This window comes from Chironomus tepperi, unplaced genomic scaffold (genome assembly GCF_022539635.2).
Source record: "Chironomus tepperi strain 1889 unplaced genomic scaffold, CSIRO-AGI_Ctep_v1 contig_475, whole genome shotgun sequence".
NCBI lineage: Eukaryota > Metazoa > Arthropoda > Insecta > Diptera > Chironomidae > Chironomus > Chironomus tepperi.
In genome coordinates this window covers 134,876-156,278 of record NW_027226597.1, presented here as the reverse complement: position 1 = coordinate 156,278, position 21,403 = coordinate 134,876, and the positions used below count along the sequence as shown (strand labels likewise).

The following is a 21,403-nucleotide window of genomic DNA, read 5'->3' as shown; positions in this document are numbered from 1 at the left end:
ACCACCTACCAACCATGTAGGTATCACTTACTTTCTTACTTCCTTGGCTGGGGTGCACAAGGACCCATTACAATGCGTAGAAAATATCTAAAGACAGCTTAATACTTCGAAAATTTGTTCCAGTACGGGATATTAAGGACTCTAGCTTCTTTTTCAACACACCATGTAATCCATTTAATAAGGTAATACATGACTCTTTGCAGACTTTGTCAAAGAAAATGGCAAAGGATCAAGAAGAAGACCGAAAATTTCCTGAATTGGTTATGTTGATAAGGACGCTAGAGTTCTCAATATCCCGAACTGGCCGATGTTATCGAAAGATAGAGTTGTCTTCAGACGGTCTCTAAACGCGGCAATGGACCCCCCGCGCCCCAGCAAGAAATAAGTAGGTAGTAACACATGACTCTAACATGATGTTGGATTTAAACCAAACCGAGTTCCAAGCTATAGTCACACTTTTGTGTGTCGGATTTTTGATGCTAGGTTAGTGCTTCTGTAGATAACAAAAGAATACGAGAGTTGCCAATTTATATTTGAAAAAGCGCTGTTGATAGAGACAATCCCTAGTTGGTATAGAACAAACGCTCTAGAACACAGTAATCGGAAGAAACACTCACTAGCATGGTTATCTAGAATATTTAAGGTGAGTAAGCTCTCGAGAGGGATAGGGAGCATAATTTTTGGCATTAATGATTGGCAACGTATACCCAATTATAGAGCCAATTCCAGACAACAAAATAGAGGGCTTATGGTTCACAACTAATCTGTATCCCCAACGAAGTAACTAAGTTAGTATTAAGTAACCAGTTTGTGCTATTCTGATCTTGATCTAATCAAATCTCTAAACCAGAATTTTTCAGTAATTTAGAATCCGTGTCGTTTTACTTCGTAAAATAACTACCGAATTACAGAGATAACTAACAAGTTATTCAATCTATTTTCTAAACGTGCCTCCAAGTCATCAATGGGTTTAAAATTAAAAAATTCACTATTCATGGTTCAAAGGTGATTAACAATGATTACTATAGAAGCTATCAGCAGTTCTACTTAAAACAATCGACACTGATTTTGACAAAAACATTTCAATAGAAACCTTGAAGATATTTTAAATTCTTAGTATACATGCTCTTTAAAATCACGTTTTAAAAATATTCATAATCTGTCTCTTTAAATGAATGAATTAATCGGAATCGCATGTCAATTACAAAACAAATAATGTCATTGATAGTGCATATCATGTGTACTCGATTTGTAAATTTTTTGTTTATTTTTAAAACATATGTTCCATTAATGACGATTTCGTGGTATTTTTCGAACGAGATTAGCATTTCTTAAAATAAATTAAGATAGGAGCGATTGAGAGACATAGTGACAAAGTATAAAATGTAATCTATGGACGATTTTTGTATTAAGTTTTCGAAGAAAAATATTGAAAGAGATTTTTCTCTCTTTTACAGTTGAATAACTTCTGTGAACTTGAAATAAAGAGCAAGCAATAAGACCCGAAAGACACATTAAGATGAGGCGTCGCGCAGTTTTTTGAGGTTTCAACTCTTCACATCGACTGGACAAAAGTACATTAGAAATAGACATCAACTGGACAATATCTTGCCAACAACTAGTTATAATGTATTATTGGCCACTCGGGACAATAGAATAGCTGGTCTCTATCGTAGGATTATCCGAATTCCGGTCCTTACAATTCTCGAGACTTTAAAGTCTTGATCTCGCGGTCTCGAAAACCTTTAAACTCAGGTAGAGGGTTTCTTGGAGTCTCGATTTCGTTGAATTTCAAAACCTAGAGACTAAGACTGTGAGGTCATGGATCACAATTGATCTGTACAGACCAGCGAAGTAAGTAAATTAGTAAGTAAGACCAAGTAAGACTCAATCAAGACTGAGACCGAGATTGAGAAATTCTACAAAGTGTCGGTTTCTACAGATCTCTGGATAGTCTTAGATCAAAGGATTCAAGGAAAACTCAAGATAGATAGTATTGGAGATTTTTGAAACCTTTAGACTCAGTGTTTATCAATACATTTGTGTATTAATCAAATTTTCTTAATACACAAATCAAGTTTTGTTCGACTAGAAACTTCAAAAAGCCCCAAAAACCTGAACTAGAATTTCCCAGAAATTGAACCTGAGTCCTTGGATTGATTGTCCAACACGACATTGTTGCCTTTTTGGTGGTTAATTTTATGTTACTTTATTGAAATCATATTCATTTGATGTTGTTTTAGGACTGCAAAGGAAGTTGAAAAATGCTGTTTTTACTTCCAGAACTTACCGTGAAGTTAAATGAAGCAAGAATTTCTGCAATTTGAAACTTGATCTGGTTTTTGGCCAAATAATCATCAATTCATTGTCGATTTGCTACTTAATCAATGTAGTTCAAGCTAGCGTAGCACTAGTTCTACATTCAGGATTGTGCTTTTCGGGAAAAAAGGCAAAAAAAGTAAATTAAATCATTTATGATTGAGAGAGTAAAACAACATCATCATCATCAACATCATCACTAATTGATGAAATATACAATATTTTTCTCCTATTTTATTCTACCATAAAGCATATTTTTTTCTGTATTATGTGTATAATTTTATGTTGAAAGTTTATTGAAATAAAGGAAAGAAAAGGAAAAAAAAAGGAAAAACATTTATTTTTCATTTAGCTTCTTTTTTTCATCAATTCCGCTGTTTTTTTTGTTGTTATTTTATTATAATAAAATTATTTTAAAGGAGTATAGCAAGGGGATTTGTGGCTTCTTATATATTTATGCTTAAGAATGTCGGTAAAAAAATTAGTGATGCGAATAAAATGAAAAGAAATGAGAGAAGTATACAAGCACTTTTTTATGTATAAAAATAAAATTTTGAGCTCAGGGTTGAAAATTATTTTTTGGTAAGTGACCCATTGTGATGATGATCGTGTGATAATTCATAAATAGACTCTTTATTTATTTTTAAAATTATTGCTACTTATTTGCAATTATATACTTTCAACAATACATCAATCAAAGTTTTCGGTATTAATGGAGTAAAAAGTATTAAATTAGCAACAAAGTGAAAATACTAATATTAAGTGACTCTAATATGAAGAGATTCAAGGAGGGAGACTAGGGAGAGGGATAGTCCATCCCACGATCAGACTAAGAGTTTCAATTGATTAAAGGTGAATTAAAGAGTTTCAATTGAGAAAGTTGAAATTTTTCGGTGGCGGAATTGCTTCTTTTTTCGGAATTTAATAATTGTAACTTCTAGTACCATATGGATGCTACACGAGCGGTTTCTGGATTTAATCATTCCATACCGATCAATCCATCATGGGTTCGAGATTTGGCATGTGAAATTGAGCGCATGTCCTTTTTCGTATCATATGCACTAGGAACGCGGCTCACAGGTTTAGGTTTGATTGTGATGGTTTAGCGAAATCCTACTCGTTAAACTATTGTTAGCTCTGAGATGCATATAATGCGAGTTTCTGGATTTTTAAGATCTGAATAGCTAAAGCTTATTTTCTAAGGTCAAGGGTGTTTGTGAGACCCTTTCTTAAGAAATTCTGACTTAATCCCAGTTTTGAATTTCAATCCTTCTTGTCTAGTCGATCTGTGATCATCTAGACAGAACGACTCAAATCGACATTTCCATACAAAATCCGAATCGACTTCAATTTCTAAGATTTTAAAGATTTCTGCTCTCTCTTTCCTTGAAAGTTTCGATTAGACTTCGATTAGACTTTATATTCATGTAAATTAAGACTAATTACGTTTCTCTTTAAGATTGTCTTGTAATTGATAATTTATATTCGTAAGACTTGTAATGTAGACCAACGGAGTAAGCTAAAGTATCACAAATCTTGCTTCAACAAATCTAACGACAAGTACAACATTTTTCTTAAATAATATTCGTCTGCCGTAACTCACAATGTATGTGAAATTATCTCAATTCAAAGCTATTTTTTCATCACAAGCAAGCAAGCAAGCAGAAAAAAAAAAAAATAAAAATAAATTGCTCTACAAATCTCAAACCACATCCAGCTTAAATCTCATCTTTTAAGAGGGTCTTATTCCATCTGTCTTCAAATTCAAAGCAAAATCTAAATTTTCGGCCACAAAACAACTCTGAATATACACAATATGTATATTATTATACTCTTCAAATATATAAAAGGAAATAATTCATAAGCAAAAGCAGAGGCAAAAGAAGAAGCAAAAAGAGAGTTGAAATGTTTCATGAGCATAATAAAAAAAAGGAAAAAAGAAGAAAAAAAAAAGAAATTTTTTTAAAAAAGGGAAAAGAATTTCATTTCATTTTATGACTAAATTCCACTCTCAATTGTGTTGTGTTGTGAAAAATCCAGCAAGTCAGGAAATCAGGATTTAGAAATCTGCAAGCTGTTTCCCATAGTGATAAAGCTTTTAATTTTATAATTTGATGGGGACAGTTAGGGATTTTCACCGATTCAGCATTAATGCTTTTCTCTGCCCACTCCTCTAGTTTTAGCTCTCGTCTTTTCCTTTTTTGCATGAATCAGATTTACTTATAATTTTTTTGAGAAAAAAAAAATAATGGGGAAATCTACATGATAATCATTATGTGAAATTTATTAAATCTATTAAAAACTTTAGCATTTAAATTTTTGTATTTATTTTTTAATGCCGTGGAGATTTTTTATGATAAAATAAACAGCTTGAAAGATATAGACGGTATTAGGAGATTTTTTAGTACAGTTTGGAGTTTTCTTTTGGAAGTTTTGGACATTATTTCTGGATTTCAAATTATATGCTTATTTAAAACAGTTAGTATTGAATTTTTGGGAACTGTTTAGCTATTGTCGACAAATCAGGCCTCAGATTAGCTAGACTCACTCCGGTCTCTGATTATATTCTTCGTCATTTCAAAGCCATAAGTCTGTGATATCTGACCAGAGTGGGATTTTGATATCGAGTCATTTATAAATGAATCTGCCAGTGTAAAAGTATGTGACCGAATGGATATACAACAGACTGGAAATCTGAATCCCTTGTTCATAATTATGCAGATTCGATTCCCACCAGAGACCAATCTCTTACTCCTAATTGTTAAAAAATTACAGTCAAATCGGTTAATAGGATCACAAATCCACTCTCAGGCCGACATTTTGATTTTGACTGTCGATTTTCATTGTAAAATTCAGTTTCTATCCATTACTATACTAGAATCACGCTCAAGGCCTGAAACTCCGGAATATATTTACAAATACTCCCAAAATCATGAATGTATTACTAATATTCAAAAGTTTTAGCAAATTTTTATGACATATTCCCTTTATTCCGGGTTTTAAGGCCTTGATCACGCTACCCTGCAAGATCTTTGATCGATTAACCAAATTGTGCTATTCAAGGTTCTACTAGGAACTGAAATCGTAACTGAAAAACACGATAAAAGTAGTCATTAATTAAGCATTAACTTGCCTGCAACTAGCCATAACATTGTTTGTCCACTTGAGATTACATTGTCTTTCGGAATCACTGAATTTATTAACAGCATCCCGAAACAATTTATTATTCTGCATACCACTGAAATTTACTAGGAAAAATTGAATTATTCAGAAATTTAAGCAAAATCAAACAAGATCAAAATCAATGCCAAAACTAAGTAACAAAAGACAACAAGTCTACAAACTTTAAACTTGAAAACACCAAAATCTATCAAAACTTGTTCATGCTTTGACTCTTAAAATATAATTTCTACATTGAATCTAATGTTTAGCAAGAAAATATTAGTTAAAAAACCAGAAAGAATTTAATTAATTTTCCACATCAAAAACTAATGCTCAACGTCAACTCTAATTCTTGCTACGAAGAAGTTGAATCAATTTCATACAACAACAAAAAAATCCCAAGGATTTAAGCAATATCCAGCACCATTCGATGAAACATTTCATACAAATTTATTTTATAGCTCCTTCATTTTTCATTAAATAAATTCATTATCAATTTTACGATGCATGCATCTTCTCCATTCATATTATTAGATTTCAATAGAGCTTGCATGGTGGAGGATTAACTCGCAAAGAAGTGATAAAAATCGAGAAAAGATTGTGTTGAGGAACATAAAGTATTCCCACTTCAGGGAGAAAAGTTTTAGTCTGAGACTTTCGTTTAAAGTTTGATAATCAGACTTCTCGTTTGAAAATTATCTAAGAAAATGGAAGTGAAATTAATCAAGTGCTTGGTGAATGGTTGGATGACTTTGTAGTGAGATTAGATAGCTAGATGTTAAAGAGATTCCTTTTTTTTTATTGCATGTTGGTAATTGAAGTAGTTTAAGGATACATCGAGGAATTGAAAATGGGAATCTTTTAATGATGTCTTACATTGTTCGGAACATACATAGTGTCTTGCTGCTGCTCATGAATTCTGAGTGGAAGAGAGTAGGATTAGTTGATTGTACGTCAAGTTAGAAACATGAATTGCCTTGTTTAGCATAAAAATGAATTGTCAAGTTTAAAACTCAAGACATGCATACATGATAGACAAAGATTAAAGTGTGGTCATCACAGGCATCTAGACAATTGTCTATTTGATCTAAATTGCAACTATTTGTCAAAAATGATCAAAAACAACCAAATACGATCTAATTTGGCTTTAATTATGTTCCCGTCTCTATGCATGGTAGCATCTTTCAAATATGTGCTGATCGGGGTCAGGTTGAATAATTGCAGCCTTTTGCAGAACACTAAATCAATCACAAACAGAACTGCAAAATAGGCGTCTGTGAGAGCAAAAAACCGTGTCAATTCTTGATAAGTTTCAGTTTTTCTTACAAATCCATACAAAATATCAAGAATTTGTACGGTTTTTATCTATGACAGGCGCCTGTTTTACAACTCTGATCACAAATCCGGTCTCAGGTAGACGTGACTCTGATTTGGTGCTGGATTCAGTTTAAATAATTCAGTAAAAATCCGACAACATGCTAGAGTCGCGCTATTACTGGATTACACCATAGTACTGGATTACTTACTTAATTCTTTGGTTGGGGCGCACGAGGGTCCATTACCGCGCGTGGGGAATATCTGAAGACAGCTCTATCTTTCGAAACCTTCTACCAGTTCGGAATAATAAGGACTCTAGCGTCCTTTTCAACACATCCAATCCAGGAATTCTCCGGTCTTCCTCGCGCTCTCTTGCCTAGTACTAAATTGCCAATTAATTTCTCAACTTTTACTTCTCAGAGTTCCATCCGAAATTAAATCTGATCTCCAACTCTTACAACATCTCCAAGACAAAACATCCTCAGTCATCAAAAAATGAAGTCGTTATTAAAATTTAACACAGCTTTCCCCACAAATCGAGGATCCACATTTTTGTGGATTTACACTTAACTGAAAGGGACTATCTCATTTATGACATAAGAGAAGAATATGCAAATGTCACCATTTTTTGTTGCTTATTACAAGTATTTTTATTATTACTGTATTTATGTACTATACACCAACTACTTCCATTTCCCTTCAGTAGTGTGCAAAAATGCTTAATAAGTTAAATAGTTTATTGCGTTTGTTAATCTGCTTGATTGCTTTGTCGAGAGCTAAAGAAGGTAAAATGAAGCCAATCGCAGGATGAGTGCGATGCGAGAGTATTTAAAGAAAAAAAATCGTAATCTTTTCATTTAAAAGAATGAAATTATATATCTGCATAAGACCTTTTTTATGTATAACGTTATCTTAATTTCCTTTTAGTGCTCATCGAGTGCGTGACTCATTCAATTATATATTTTTTGTTCCTCTGTTTTTATACATTTTTTTTTTTTTGTTGGGAGGCAAGCGAGAGACAAAAAAAAAGTTTTTCTTGTTGTGTGTCTCATCCTCTTGCTTTTAACGTGCTTTACTCTTACACTTTATTTTTATATAGATACTTACTCAGTCAGTTTTATGGCAGGTATGAATGGATGAGGAAAGATTTGGATGAGAATTCTTTTTATTGTCATTTTTATTTCGACTCCTTTTATTTTAAAAAAAATCTCTTTTAGTTTTGATGTACCTGTCTTTTTTGTGCTTCTTGTGTGCTCTTTATCATCAGTTTTAAGATTATAGCTCCCTTGATTGTACTTGGTGACATTTGTTTGTCTGTCTGTTGTTTAAATGAACAATGATTAAGTAAATTTTGGGTATAAAGTTGAGGATCTTGAGTCTAAGAAGGACTAAGTCGATCAGCACACATTCGAATGTTGATACAACAACGAAACGAAGGTTCTGTTAAAAACCGGAAGCCTGCACTTCCTGCGTTTTAGATGCGCAGGTCTGCAGTTTACGAATGGTTCTCCCAAGGCTGTTGGCCTGCATTTTTGGACGAACCCTTAAAAAACCCAAATTGCACAATTCAATCGAAAGGATTTAACTCAAATCTGGCACTAAGTTAGGGTCACGCCGACCAGATGCCTGATTTTGGATCAATTAACCAACTTGTGTTATTTGGGTTTGGAAGATTGATAAGAATTTTGGGTCTAAGAAGGTTTACCGATCAGAACATATCCAAATGTCATCTCCACGACACCAAAACTACTGTATATCTGAAGAGCTGCTGGATTCAATTTAAATCCGGAGATCATGCCAGAGTCACGCCTGTGTCGATCGATGAACCGGCTTGTGCTATTCGGGATACCGAGAACAAATTGGCGAGATGAGGAAATCACTAATTGGCCTTGACTTGGTTTTTCACATCGAATAAAAATGAGTACCAATCGGACTAGATACCCAGAAAATATAAATTGACATAAAAACATCCAGTAACTACTCCTCAACTCTTTTACCATCATCTCCATTGCATTTAAGGATCATGAGCTAATAAAATCCACTAAGTGGATGGTGGAATCGTATTGTGTCAAGTCATATTCCTGGAAAGATTACCAACATTCACATTAACTAGCACTGCTGATGTACTCTTTAAAAAAAATATATTCCTGAATAGTAATTAACAACTCCAGTTGCACGGCAGGATTATATTTTTTGCTGTTAATTCCACTAGAAATCTCATCAAGTATTGCGGATTATGTTGACTGCATCTCATATAATCCCAGATATTTTGCTGTTTTTTTTTTAATGATGTGCTGAAAAATTATTTTGCGATCATCAAGTCATTAAAAATTTTCAACTCGTTGCTATCCTCGTTATGTTTTTCAGTTCCATTTACAATTTGGAGATGCATTTTTGAGATGATATGATGATGTTAATTTAAAGCTATCAAGTGTCTCTGTAGCACGATTGGCTTCTTTCAGACTTTAGTGATGGTATACGGGATGGTGAAATTGTAATGCTGTATTTTAAGCTTTTTAATGGATGAATATCAAAATTTAAACTAGTTTCGTTGATGTTTTTGTGATCTTTTTTAGGAGATGGAAAATTAATGCATTTTCACTCGATTGAAGCTGTAAAGGATCATAACTTAAGTTTTGCATTTAATTTTGAAGACAATTAAGTATCTCCTTAATAAAATGGAATTATCTTGACTACTTAAGGGCTTTGAATTAATTAGCTAAGCATTATTGTTTGGTATACGATGAAATGATGGAATGCTATCCATTCGGTGTATACATACGGCGCTGCTGCATAGTCGATAATATAGTTAGAACCAAATGGTGTCCACTAAGCACTCCCAAGTTCGTAGTGAGAGTCACTTACTCAAACAGCAGTGATCCTTGAACAACAATGATTTCGATCCATTTTTACAGTAAAAAATGCATATGGTGTATACTAAGCGCAGCAGCCTAGTTAACAATTAATTAGAACCAAGTGGTATCCACTAGACACTCCCAAATTGGCATTAAAGTCACTTACTCGAACAGCATACCGTTTTCACTAGGATACTGTAACATCACTGTTTTAACGTTAAAAAGCTAAATTGTACTGATGGCTCCTTGGTTTCGGATGATTTCGATCCATTTTTACTGATAAAAATGCAGTTTGTCGCATTGTGCCGCCCGGAATTGTTAATTATCCGATCAAACTCAATGCCGATCGATTTACTCAATAAATTAGTATTGAGAAGCCTTTTTTTACTGCAGCTAAGTAGTAAACCTTGATCAAAACTGCACACGGCATGCAGGTTGCCCATCACTGCATTAATCAATGCTCTAACTCAAAAATTGCCAAAATTCTTAAATCTACTAAAAATTGCGCTTCAAAATCCAATTATCAGTTCAATTCCAAACTTGCAACTGGCTATATACCCCTTTCTTGTATCTCAGACACTTTATTTCACTCCTTTCTTCATCACTTAAGCTGAATCAATAGTGTTAACAGTTCAATTTTATCCCTTTTTTCTTATTTTTTTCTATAAAGCTTCTCTTTAATTTTTATTTGATTCTTTTAATTGATTTTTTATTGAATTGAATCGATTCCTGAGAACGATATCGCAGCGATAACTTCCAGTTCTTCATTTTCTTTACAAAGTTAATGTTTTGCATGTAAATTGAAGCTGTACTTAGTTTTTATCGTTTATCGTTCATTGAAAAAAATTAAAGTCTTTTTTTCATATCGAGAGGAAACGACCGTAGGAGATTTATTCTCGTCTTCTTTTTTTGGTGCTTTGCTTAAAGTTTTTCATTAAACTTTTCTTTTTTATTTTGGGGAAATAAAGTTCATGAAAATTTGAAATATGAGAAAATGATATTTCGATGTCGCTATGAAATTTTAATGTTTCATGCTGTGTTAACTTATGTTGTGCTCGTAATTAACGACTCATTAATTAATGACAACGATAAAGTTTTGTCTTCTTCTTCTTTTTGTAGATTGGAGTATTAATTATTAAAATGATTTTTTCCTCTTGAATTTGATATTCCTTTTTTTTTTGGTTCCTTTTTTTTATGTGCCTAATGATATGTCATTTTGTGTGTGAACGTAGGCATTTGCCTCAAGTGAAATTAACAGAAACTCGTGATCTTTATTTTTAATTTGGTCATGTGCGTTTTATTTTTGGATATATTTTTAATTTAATTGGATTTTGAAATAATTTTATTACGGCAGACTTACGAGTATACAGTCAGTGATGGTTGTTGCGACACACTAATGTGCCGTGACAAATTCGTCGCGAGGAGGAGAAGAAATTTAATGTTGAAAGGTTCTTTTTTTGTTCACTTGTAAATTGGTCAGCGTTAAAAGCTTCCTTTCTATTTAAAGAAATTGTGGATTCTTATTTTTAATTTCATTTTTTAATGATTCATATTTGTTGCTTTCAAGGATACATACCAAAGCTATGTAATGTTTACTTATTTAGATCGCTGGCCATACAGATGACTTTCCTTAGATGTCGCCTAAAGCTGGTTCTATCACTGACTTCTACTTGCCAATTTCTAATGTCATGTGCTACACTATCAATTTTAACAAGATAGCCACAATTTAACAACAGAAACCTTTTTCAAACGATTCTTATCCCAATACCGCGGTATTCCATATAAATATCGCCGATACCGCCCAGTTTCTCAGCCTGGTTCTTATCTATGTTGTACCTAACTTAATTTTGAATGGTTCGAATGGGTTGAAAACAGACCTTAAGTCAGTGATAAAGCTTTTCAGTAACTCTTTAATTCTTAAACTCATTATCTTTACCAAATCAGAGCTCGGATTCGACTAGGATTTTGTATGAAAAATTCGACTTTAACTCAATGTAAAATTCAAGCCGACTTTTCTGGTTCAGGTACTCATCTGAATTTTTTTACCAATAAGATAAGAAGGGACGCAAATGAGACGAAGACTTAATTTACTTGTTAACTCCGAACTCCACATGACTTCTAAATGGATTCTGTATGAAGCTTTCACTAGGGATACTTCCGATGTTGATATCTTGCCTTATTATCTTGACTTTAAAAAATGCAAACTATGCTAAGGCAAATTTAATGTTTTTTCAAATGCAATCCATATCAACACTGGTTATCTCAAACCACTAATTCCTATTTATTGAAGTGCATTCTAGAGTAGATAAATTTATATCTAATTAATAGCAAGAAAATGTCATTAGTCGACCAAAGGTGCAGTTATTAATTAGAAATTGTGTGATTCTGTCCACCATCGCTTCTGTCAATACCGATGCATCTGGAACCCTCACTTGCCGCAACCAAAAAAGATTTAGGCATGGATTACAAATTATGCGAATTGTCAATAGATCTTTTCGAATTAGATTCATCAGCTCAAATAAACAGCTATAAACAAAACTCAATCAGCAAATGCAGAAGTGCGACGCTTAATATTAATGAAAAAAATGATGAAATTCATATCAATCCAGTATCAATGAATGAATAACAAAATTCAAGGGAATAATTTTTAATTGATCAATCAATCAATCCGCATCATGTAATTCACTAATGACTTCCTTTCAGAATACTTCCTTCCGTACACGTTTCATCATTCCAGAAAGAAAAAAAAGTTTCTGTTTTCAAAACTTCTCTCATAAAATGAATGAGTTGAAAATAATTTAAATCCTTAATACCAAAAGAAGTCAGGCAATGAATTCGACATTGAATTTTATATTGCATTGATATGTTGACACAATGCCCAATTCCAAGCATAAATGGACCTCTATTGTAAACAATATTGCTATTCATTTACGTACGTCTACATTCAGTCACACACACGTTCCTATTTCCATTCACCCCATGAGGTTCACATTCCTTTCTTCTTCAACTCGTTTCTCTCAATTCTTCTTTAAAAAAAAAATACGAAATAAAAATGATTGAAAGGATCAAGGATTGAATTGAATATATAAAAATTTCAACACGATAAGATTTGTCAGCTTTTTTTTTATTTTTTTTTCATCGCTTCTTTTCATCCATTTGAGCGATAAATTTCAAATCATGTTATGTGCGTATCGACGATTAGTTAAATTTTGATTCAAACACGATTTCGTCATTTATAAAAATGAAATTTATATTGGAAGCATCATAAAGCATACGCATGAGCGGCTTGTACGAGGAGAAAAGAACTGCTCCATGCTTGGTGCCTCATACTCTAAAATAAAAAAATATATTCTAAATCCATTATTTTCTCCTCTTGCAGTTTGAGGAAAGATTCTTCTCGTGATGATGACTGGAAGGACTTCCAATAGATGAAAAGTATTGGAATGTTCTTAATGCTATATAAAATATCCGTCGATGTGATAACGGATGCAACAGTTTTTTTTTTTTTTTGTTTTCGTTACTCTCACTTCTCGTGGAAATGAACACACATATACGTGTGTATGCTGCTTTTTTTCTGTGACAGGTGAATTTAATTTGATGATGTGCTGATAGCAGAAAATAAAGGAAACTTTTCACATCAACATACTCATGCCTGCTGCTTTTTTTACATTCAATGTTCTTAATTGATTCTGAATTTTTTTTTTTTTCATTTTCTGATATGCTTTATGCTGTATGTCGATTATATTTATGAGATAATCATCAACTTTTGTTTAAATGTAGATTTATGTAGAATATTAAATGAGAAAAAAGTTTCAGTTACAAGGATGAATGAGGAGAGAAATTGGAGTTTTTTAGCAATTTAATTGTGAAGATCTTGTTAGTTCTTATGAAGTCTTTTGTTTCAATTTTAATGGAATTATCATTCGCTGGATAAGGTTCTTGATTTTATTTTTATAGTTTATGAGAATTATGCATGTCGTCAAGATTAATAATCTCAGTGCCTCCAGCTCATAAGGCTGGGTTCCTTGAAGAATTATATATATGCATGTCGTCCTAACAGATAATCAGTATACTCATTTACAGTTACAGAGTTCAAATCCAGAACTCGAAGTCGAGTTTAAATGTGACGACCTAGAGCTCTGAAGTATCTAGGAGAATCAAACCCTCCCTATTTTCAGCCTCAAACCGTCAATTTCCTAGGTTTTCTCTATTTCTAATATTTCAATTTATCTCATCAAAAAATGTTTGGCTACGTACAATCCTGTTTACATTTCATTGCTTTCTTTGTACATATTTGGTAGGTTGTAAATCTTACGATCACTATCCTGATTGGGTAGGCTGCCATCTTTCAGATTGGGCGGTTTGAATAAGCGGTTTGGTACCATGCTCTCATGGTACCGTAATTCACCGACTTTACAGTTACCAAATATACATCATTTTATCGTCAATAATGATTCGATTGAAAGTTAAATAACATAAAGAATCTAAAATATATATAGGCTAACTTTAAGCTTCATTCTCTTGTGCAACTAGAATTTCACGAATTTTTATTGTAAAGCCCATCAAAGTAATCGGCTTTGTGTTTTAGAGAAATTTAATATTTTTTAAAAAATAATCCTACTACTGCACATATGATTTAATAATATTACAAAACCCCACGTCTATAAAATCTACACCTATTCTTTACAGATTGAAATAAAGTCATCCAGACTGTCTCTTAACGATTTGCAGAATTCCAATAAAGTTTTAATATTTAGTGTGAAGCAACCCGAGAAACCAGTTGAGGAAAGTCGATTTTTAAGTAATGTCTCAAGTAACTGCGTTTAAAAGTTCCCTTTAATACAACAACCAATATGTGACACAAAATATGACCGTTTATGATTACTTCATATGCGTCTCAAAAATTACTTTCACGATTGACTTCTGACGATACTTAGGGGTAAAGTTGGGGTAACATTCAGCGTTTCAAGTGAATCTCGACAAAAAGACAATTGAGGACATTTTTGCAATTTTTAATTTTTTTAGTTACTTGTTTGCATGAAAATGTGTTTTGTGAATTTGATGAAAAATAATTAAAAAATAGTGTGATTAAGTGTTTAAATAGTTTGATAGTGAAGTGAATAAGTTTTAAATAAGTTGAAGTAGAAGAAAAATCATGAAATGGGTAATTAAAATTAATTTTTACACTAAAATTTTAAAAAATTTAAAATAATGAAATTTATTCATAATTTTGTCATTTCTATAGGGATTTTTCTTTTGTTTATCGTTTTTTAGGTCTTTTAATTGTGTTTTAATCCTTATTAACATTCAATTTTTCAGGTATTTATTTAGGTAGATTAATTAATTTATTTTTAGTGATCCAGAATTAATTTTGCAACTGTTTTTCAAGTGTACGTGTATTAATAAAAAAGGTTTTATATCAATTTTTAGTTAATAAAGTTAAAATTGCAAATTTTATAGTTAATTAATAGAATCATGTGTTTTTTATTTCATCATTTTGTGGGAAAATTCGGGAATATGAAAGCAATGGGGCATGCTTCAAGTATAACTTTATGTTGACTTCAAGTTAACTTGCAAGTCAGGTTGAAGTGATCACTATAAGTAAACTTGAAGTTGACTTAGTGTTACCATGAAGTTATCTCAAGGTTACATCATAAGTTATACATATGACATACCATAGGATAATGTATTGAAGACTAGCTTGCGCGCGGACAAAGTATGTCTTGAGTCAGTACATCAGACTGCCTATTAACACTTACTTCTTTACTTTTAAACTTTACTTGAAGTGTGACTTTTAACTTACTCGTGTTTCTCGGGCAAGTGACCGAGAGAAACAAATGAAGAAAGCTTCGTCATGGAGCTTTTAAGAATCCACAAATGGACACGAAATGAAAGCTGAATTCTTTTGGAAGCCATATGCCAGGCGGAAGTCAAATGGAACCACCTGCAATATGACTTCCAAAAAAAGGTGGTTTCCATTTGTTGTTGATAAAAAAAGAGGTTGAGCGGAACCTTAAAAGCTCCGTTTCGCCTTCTTAATTTACGTTGCTCAGAGAAACAAGTGTGAATATGACAGAAGTTGTAATAACTTCTTACAACTTAGTTCTAGCTGGGAGATAAACTATAAAAATCCAATTTTTATCGAACACAATAAGTAAATGACCTCGCACTTAATTTTAATACAAAGAAAAAACTTTAAACTTTTTTCACAATGAAGTGTCCACGATAAAAACAGCAGATGCTCTGCCACATTGTGTAACAAAATGAGGAAATTTACAACTTTTTTTTTTTGTTCATTTATGTAAATTTTTCTGCAGCTACTTGAAAATCATTAAGAACTTGTTAGTGATGGTTGAGGGGATGTTTCTGGTGCACTGTGCATACTGTTAGTTTTTTTTTATATTTTTTTATGTTGCATTATAATTTTTATGACTATTAAAAATTAATGTTTATTCATAAATTGTATGAACATCAAAAAATTTACATATTTTCCGCTATGCAACTTACTTTTTTTTCCCTCAACTAGCATATTTTTTTCCACTCATATATTTACAGAATTTTCTATTGTTGAATTCGTATGCAACTCAATGTTTTCATACATATTCAATATTTTTCATTACAGACACACAAGAGAGATGAGCTGTGAATGGAAATAAATATGTTAAAAGTCCTCGTGTTATTGATTGAGGGACTTAAGCGCAATTTTTGTCCCAGTAAGTCATTTTCAGACCTAAAATACAAGATCCAGTAAAATCCAGGTCACTTCCAGATCTACAAAACAAGATCCATTAGGATCCAATTCACTTCCAGACCTAATTATCAAGATTCAGTAGAATCCAAGACACTTTCAGACTTAATAAACAAGATCCAGTGGGATTCTAGTCACTTCCAGACCTAATAAACAAGATCCAGTAGGATACAAGCAACTTCCAGATCGTAATTGAAAAATCAATAATTAAAGCACTTAACCATGCATTTAGGCTTCCAAACCAAGCTTGTTACTCACCCAGTCAATCAAAGTGAAATTTTAAGCGTCAAGTTTTGTCAAAATTCCACTAAAAATTTTCATATTGGAAATGCACTGTGTACTTATTGATATGAATTTTTTTTTGATACTCTGACTTCAAATGCACTTCATTCATCATATTGTCTGATGCTGTTGAAAAATGCAGAAGGAAGCGCGATTTGCAGCTTATTCATTGATACTTATTCTATTTTTTTTTATTTTCTGATTTTTTTTTGAGCTTTTTTCAAATTGAATTCAATTCTCTTTTCAATTGACTTAATATGTAGTAAGCATAGAAAAAACAACAAAATAGCATCAATTCGAATGGAATTCAATATTTGTGAAAATATTTGATTACATAGTGCTATACTATTGTGTAAATAAAATATTCTGTAGAGGGATTTATGTTCTTGAAACGAAAGGATTGTGATTAATATTTAAATGTGGAAGGAATTTTTTTGACTTTTGAATGAAGCTTTCGTGTTATGCGGTGTTATATAAAATTTTTTTAAGGATGTTAGAAATTTCAAAATTTAAGGGTTTTGTAAAATTCAAATTCCTAAACTGTTTTGTATAATTCAAAATTTAACGATTTTTTAAAATTCAAATGTCAAAGGTTTTGTAGAATTCAAATTTCAACGATTTTGTAGAATTCAAAATTTAACGGTTGATGTATAATTCATATGTAATCAATATGGAAATTTGATGTGTATTCATGAATCAATTATGTATTGGTATGTATCAATCTAAAATTTAATGAATCAACATGTAAATGATATGTAACGTTGTGTAATTTCAATTAAATTTTGATGTGTATATTTTTTAACTGACATAAATCACAAAATGTGTAAAAATTCAAGTATGTAAATGACTGATGTGTGTCAATGCATCCAAATCTGTGAATCATATGAATCAATCTATTGGATAAGATAATAAATTTAAAAAAGCCATAAAATCCTTAGTTACGATTTCGTAAAATTTTATTTTGACCCAAAAAAAATCATTCATTCACGCAAATAATAAGTTTTTTTTTTATTCATAAAATGGAAATATGCTAATTTTAAACACAATATTTGAATTTCTACGATACGTTTCAATTTTTAATTCTTTTTTTTCACTTTTTTTTTAATCCAGACATTAAATTGTAAAATTTTGTTTTAGTATTTATTATTATTTAATATTAATTATAATTCTTAATGACGATACTTATTACTTATGAATTATGGATTATTGACGTGTTGAGAGACATTTCTTTTCGCCAACTTCAACATTCCGCTCAATATTTATTGATGCATTCTCGTGGATGACTAAATGAACTTTATAATTTTTTTGTTATATTCGACTTAATTAGTCTTCTTCACTTCGTTCAGCATCAAAATATGTAACCCGTTGGCGTTTATTATTTCGTCTGCTTAATCGTCGTCCTGAGTCGTGCGTGTTTAATGTAAAGCGCTGTGTATGCTTTCGGTTTGTTCTCAATTCTTTTAAATTTGAGTTCTTTGCTTCGTCAACTTTCTTCATAAACTTTTCAATGAGATCTGGACAGCTGAGGTTCTTTTCAGGTTCCCATGTGTCATAGTCACTGCTCCAACGTTTCCAGTGGACTAGAAATTCTCTGTTGGACATAAAATGAAATGAATTTTATTAGTTTAGGTATATTTAAGCATTTAGGATTGTGCTGCTTGATTTTTGGGTCTATGGTGTCAACTGAATAGCCCTAATGCACATTTTGGCAAGGAAATTGTGAGATGACAAGCCCATCTTGTCCATTACTTAACAAAATCATCCAAGTCAGCACATCCCACAATAGAATACTAGAGATCCAGTAAAACCTACCTTGATCCATCCTTCTTCATTCGCATCTCTACAATCCTTTCAACTTCATACTCCTCTTCGCTACCTTCATCATAAGGTGGTTCGTCCTCATCATCTCCATCTGAATCACTAACAGAATTGCCCCGCTTTTTGGCCGCTTTAGGTTTTTTACCAGCTTTACCCTTTTTCGATAGTATGTTCTTAGGGACTTCAACGCTGTGCTTCATGTTGTACATTTCAAGGATATCAGGACATGATAATGATTCATAGGTCTCCCATGTATCGTGTATTGGTTCATAATTCTTCCAACGGATTTTGTACATCAATTTGCCATTATAAAGGCGGTGTCCAACAATATTTTCCACCTATACCAAAAAATTATATGATTTTAATTAATTTATTTTGATCATTTCTGACATAAATCATTGAATTTTACCTCGTATTCCTCCTCAACCTTATCGTTTTTTGATGATGGAACTAAGGCAAATGATACACGTCCTTTCTTTTTCGTCCCTTTTTTATCCTTTTTCTTTTCAGTGGCTTTCTTTGGCGATTTTTTTCCCTTTTTTGCTGGTGACGCCGACTTTTTATTTTTCTTAGCTAGCGGCTCATCGTCACTAGTACCTTCATTTCCATCATTTTCATTATCGTTGTCCTTTGCACTTTCGTAACTTTCTTCTGATTCAGACATGGCTTATTGTCAAAACAAACTATTAAGTTATTTATCAATAAAAACAATTCTGTTTTTTCTCTCTTTGAAAAAAATATAGTTTGGAAGTGACTGGATGTGCTGTGCCTTAAAGCGCTTTTTATAGTCCGTTCCTTGAGAAAGTGCTTAAATTTACTTAATTTTACTGTTTCTGCTTGAATGGATATTGAGATCGTAGAATATTTACTTAAATTGAATTTAAGGCTGCCTACTTTCCTGTCAGACTTGGAATTAAGCATGCTACACTAACAATTCAGTATAAACAGACAGAATGTACACAAATGCTCAATATTTACGCAAAAATGCTCGATTAAAAAAATTCAAGATGGAGAATTCAAAATTTTTTTGACCGTTATTTTTCATAACACTCTTGCAAAATTATCCAATTAGCAAATTTCTCTTATTCCCTCAAAATTAGATATCCTGGCTCTTAACTACAGTTCAACATCAACTTTATACCTCCTACAGCTGAAATCCTACACACCAAAACACAGCTTGTTACTCAAGTTTCCTCTATTAATTCAATTTTTTCATATTTTTAAATACATTTAACAAATTTTGTATGTTTACAATCCAGCTTGTACACCAAATCCTGGACCTGGAGGTTCTGAGGTTAATGAAGTTAATCCAGCTGCTGGCTCTGAAGCAAAGCGTCCATTACGTGGACCAGCTTTTGGTTGTTGTCCCTTAGCCAAGCTGTCTAAAATTTCCTCTGTATCTTTTACAGACAAATCTTCCTGCAATTTTATATTGTGGATGTTAAGGATTTATGTCACTCTAAAAGATAATAGCTACTCACATAATAATCATCATTAACAGCAATCATTGGAGCATTAACACAAGCACCTAAGCATTCAACTTCAGAAATTGTAAATTTCATGTCTTTGGTTGTCTCTCCAACGCCGATTCCTAACTTTCTCTTACATGCTTCAAGAATCTCATCAGATCCTCTAAGCCAACATGGAGTTGTGGTGCAAACTTGGACATGATAAGTTCCAGTTGGTTTTCTCAAGAACATTGTATAGAAAGTAGCTACTTCGTATACACGCATATTTGGTAATCCAAGAACTTCTGCTACTTTATGCATGGCTGAAATTGGAAGCCAGCCGTGTTGACGTTGAGCTAAATCCAATAATGGAATCATAGCACCTCTTTTGTGTCCTTCTGGATAATTATTAAGAATAGCCTTTATGCGTCTCTTATTTTCATCAGTGAATTCAAATGGGATGTTTGGATTATCTTCTGGTGTATCACGATGGACAAATAAGTTGTCACTGAGATTTGTTGCACTTTTGCTAATGCATCGAATGTTTCGAGCCTAAAAGAATTTTTTGTTAATATTTTTGTTTTTATATAACTCAATTTTTTTGTAAATAAAGCACGAACTACTTGGATTTTGATTATTCCTGATCCGGAAACTGATTATGATACTTACAATGCTTGGAAATAGCAATTTAGATCGTGACAACATCCTTTATTTTGCTTGAAAATCGACGATCAATGCAAAATTTTATTAGAAGAGAAACCCTTGTGAAAATTTACAATGAAACATTAGATTTGAAATTTTTTCGACCGTTATGTTGAACAAATGTGTCTCGGCTAAAATATTGTTTTTCAATTTAAATTTATTTTGACCGTTATTTAAAATTCAAATGTAAATTAAGAATTGTCACCTACAAAACGTGTTAAATTGTACAGAATTGCTTTAAACAAGCTCAACCATCGTACTCGACATCTATTAACACCAGATGAAAAAACAAAAGCATGAAAATAAAACAAAAGCTGGAAATTATTCATGAGCAATTATTACCTTTGTGGTCACGCTTCACTCCCGATAGAACTAACTCTAGAAAGAAAAGAGTGATGAGGCCCAAACAATTGACATCACAAAAAGAGTGATGAATGAAAAATTGTAGAATGAATGCTAGCATGTGCGAGATATGATTCAATGGATAAAGTTTTTTTGTTCAGCAAATGAGGTCAGCAGCAGGCAGGGAGCATGCAATATTTATGAGCATAAAAAGCTACTTTATATGCTAATAAGTATGATATGTGTCATAAAAAGAAAATGAGTAGAAAAAAAAATGAGTGGAAAAACTTTAAATATTTAGTGAAGGAAAAAATTTGTGTTGTATCGTTGATGGTGCAGAACGTCGTTTTATGACTTCCGATGTAGAAGTTTTGTTGGCGATTGCGACATGTATTGTTGATGAATATTTT

At 32.3% G+C, this 21,403-nt stretch overlaps 2 protein-coding genes across 2 annotated transcripts; both read right to left on the bottom strand.

Annotated features, from left to right (window-relative positions):
* Positions 1–17,666: 17,666 nt before the first annotated feature.
* On the bottom strand, positions 17,667–19,265 carry LOC139099554 (chromobox protein homolog 3-like). The gene is made up of 3 exons (XM_070652050.1): positions 18,911–19,265; positions 18,496–18,839; positions 17,667–18,274 (listed from the first exon to the last, which is right to left on the bottom strand). The coding sequence occupies exons 1-3, from the start codon at positions 19,163–19,165 to the stop codon at positions 18,007–18,009; spliced, it is 867 nt and encodes a 288-aa protein (XP_070508151.1). The 5' UTR covers positions 19,166–19,265; the 3' UTR covers positions 17,667–18,006.
* A 413-nt stretch (positions 19,266–19,678) lies between these two features.
* Positions 19,679–20,750, bottom strand: LOC139099553 (NADH dehydrogenase [ubiquinone] flavoprotein 2, mitochondrial-like). Its single transcript, XM_070652049.1, has 3 exons — positions 20,619–20,750; positions 19,983–20,501; positions 19,679–19,920 (listed from the first exon to the last, which is right to left on the bottom strand). Exons 1-3 carry the CDS (start codon positions 20,652–20,654, stop codon positions 19,750–19,752), a joined length of 726 nt encoding a protein of 241 aa, XP_070508150.1. The 5' UTR covers positions 20,655–20,750; the 3' UTR covers positions 19,679–19,749.
* Positions 20,751–21,403: the final 653 nt, after the last annotated feature.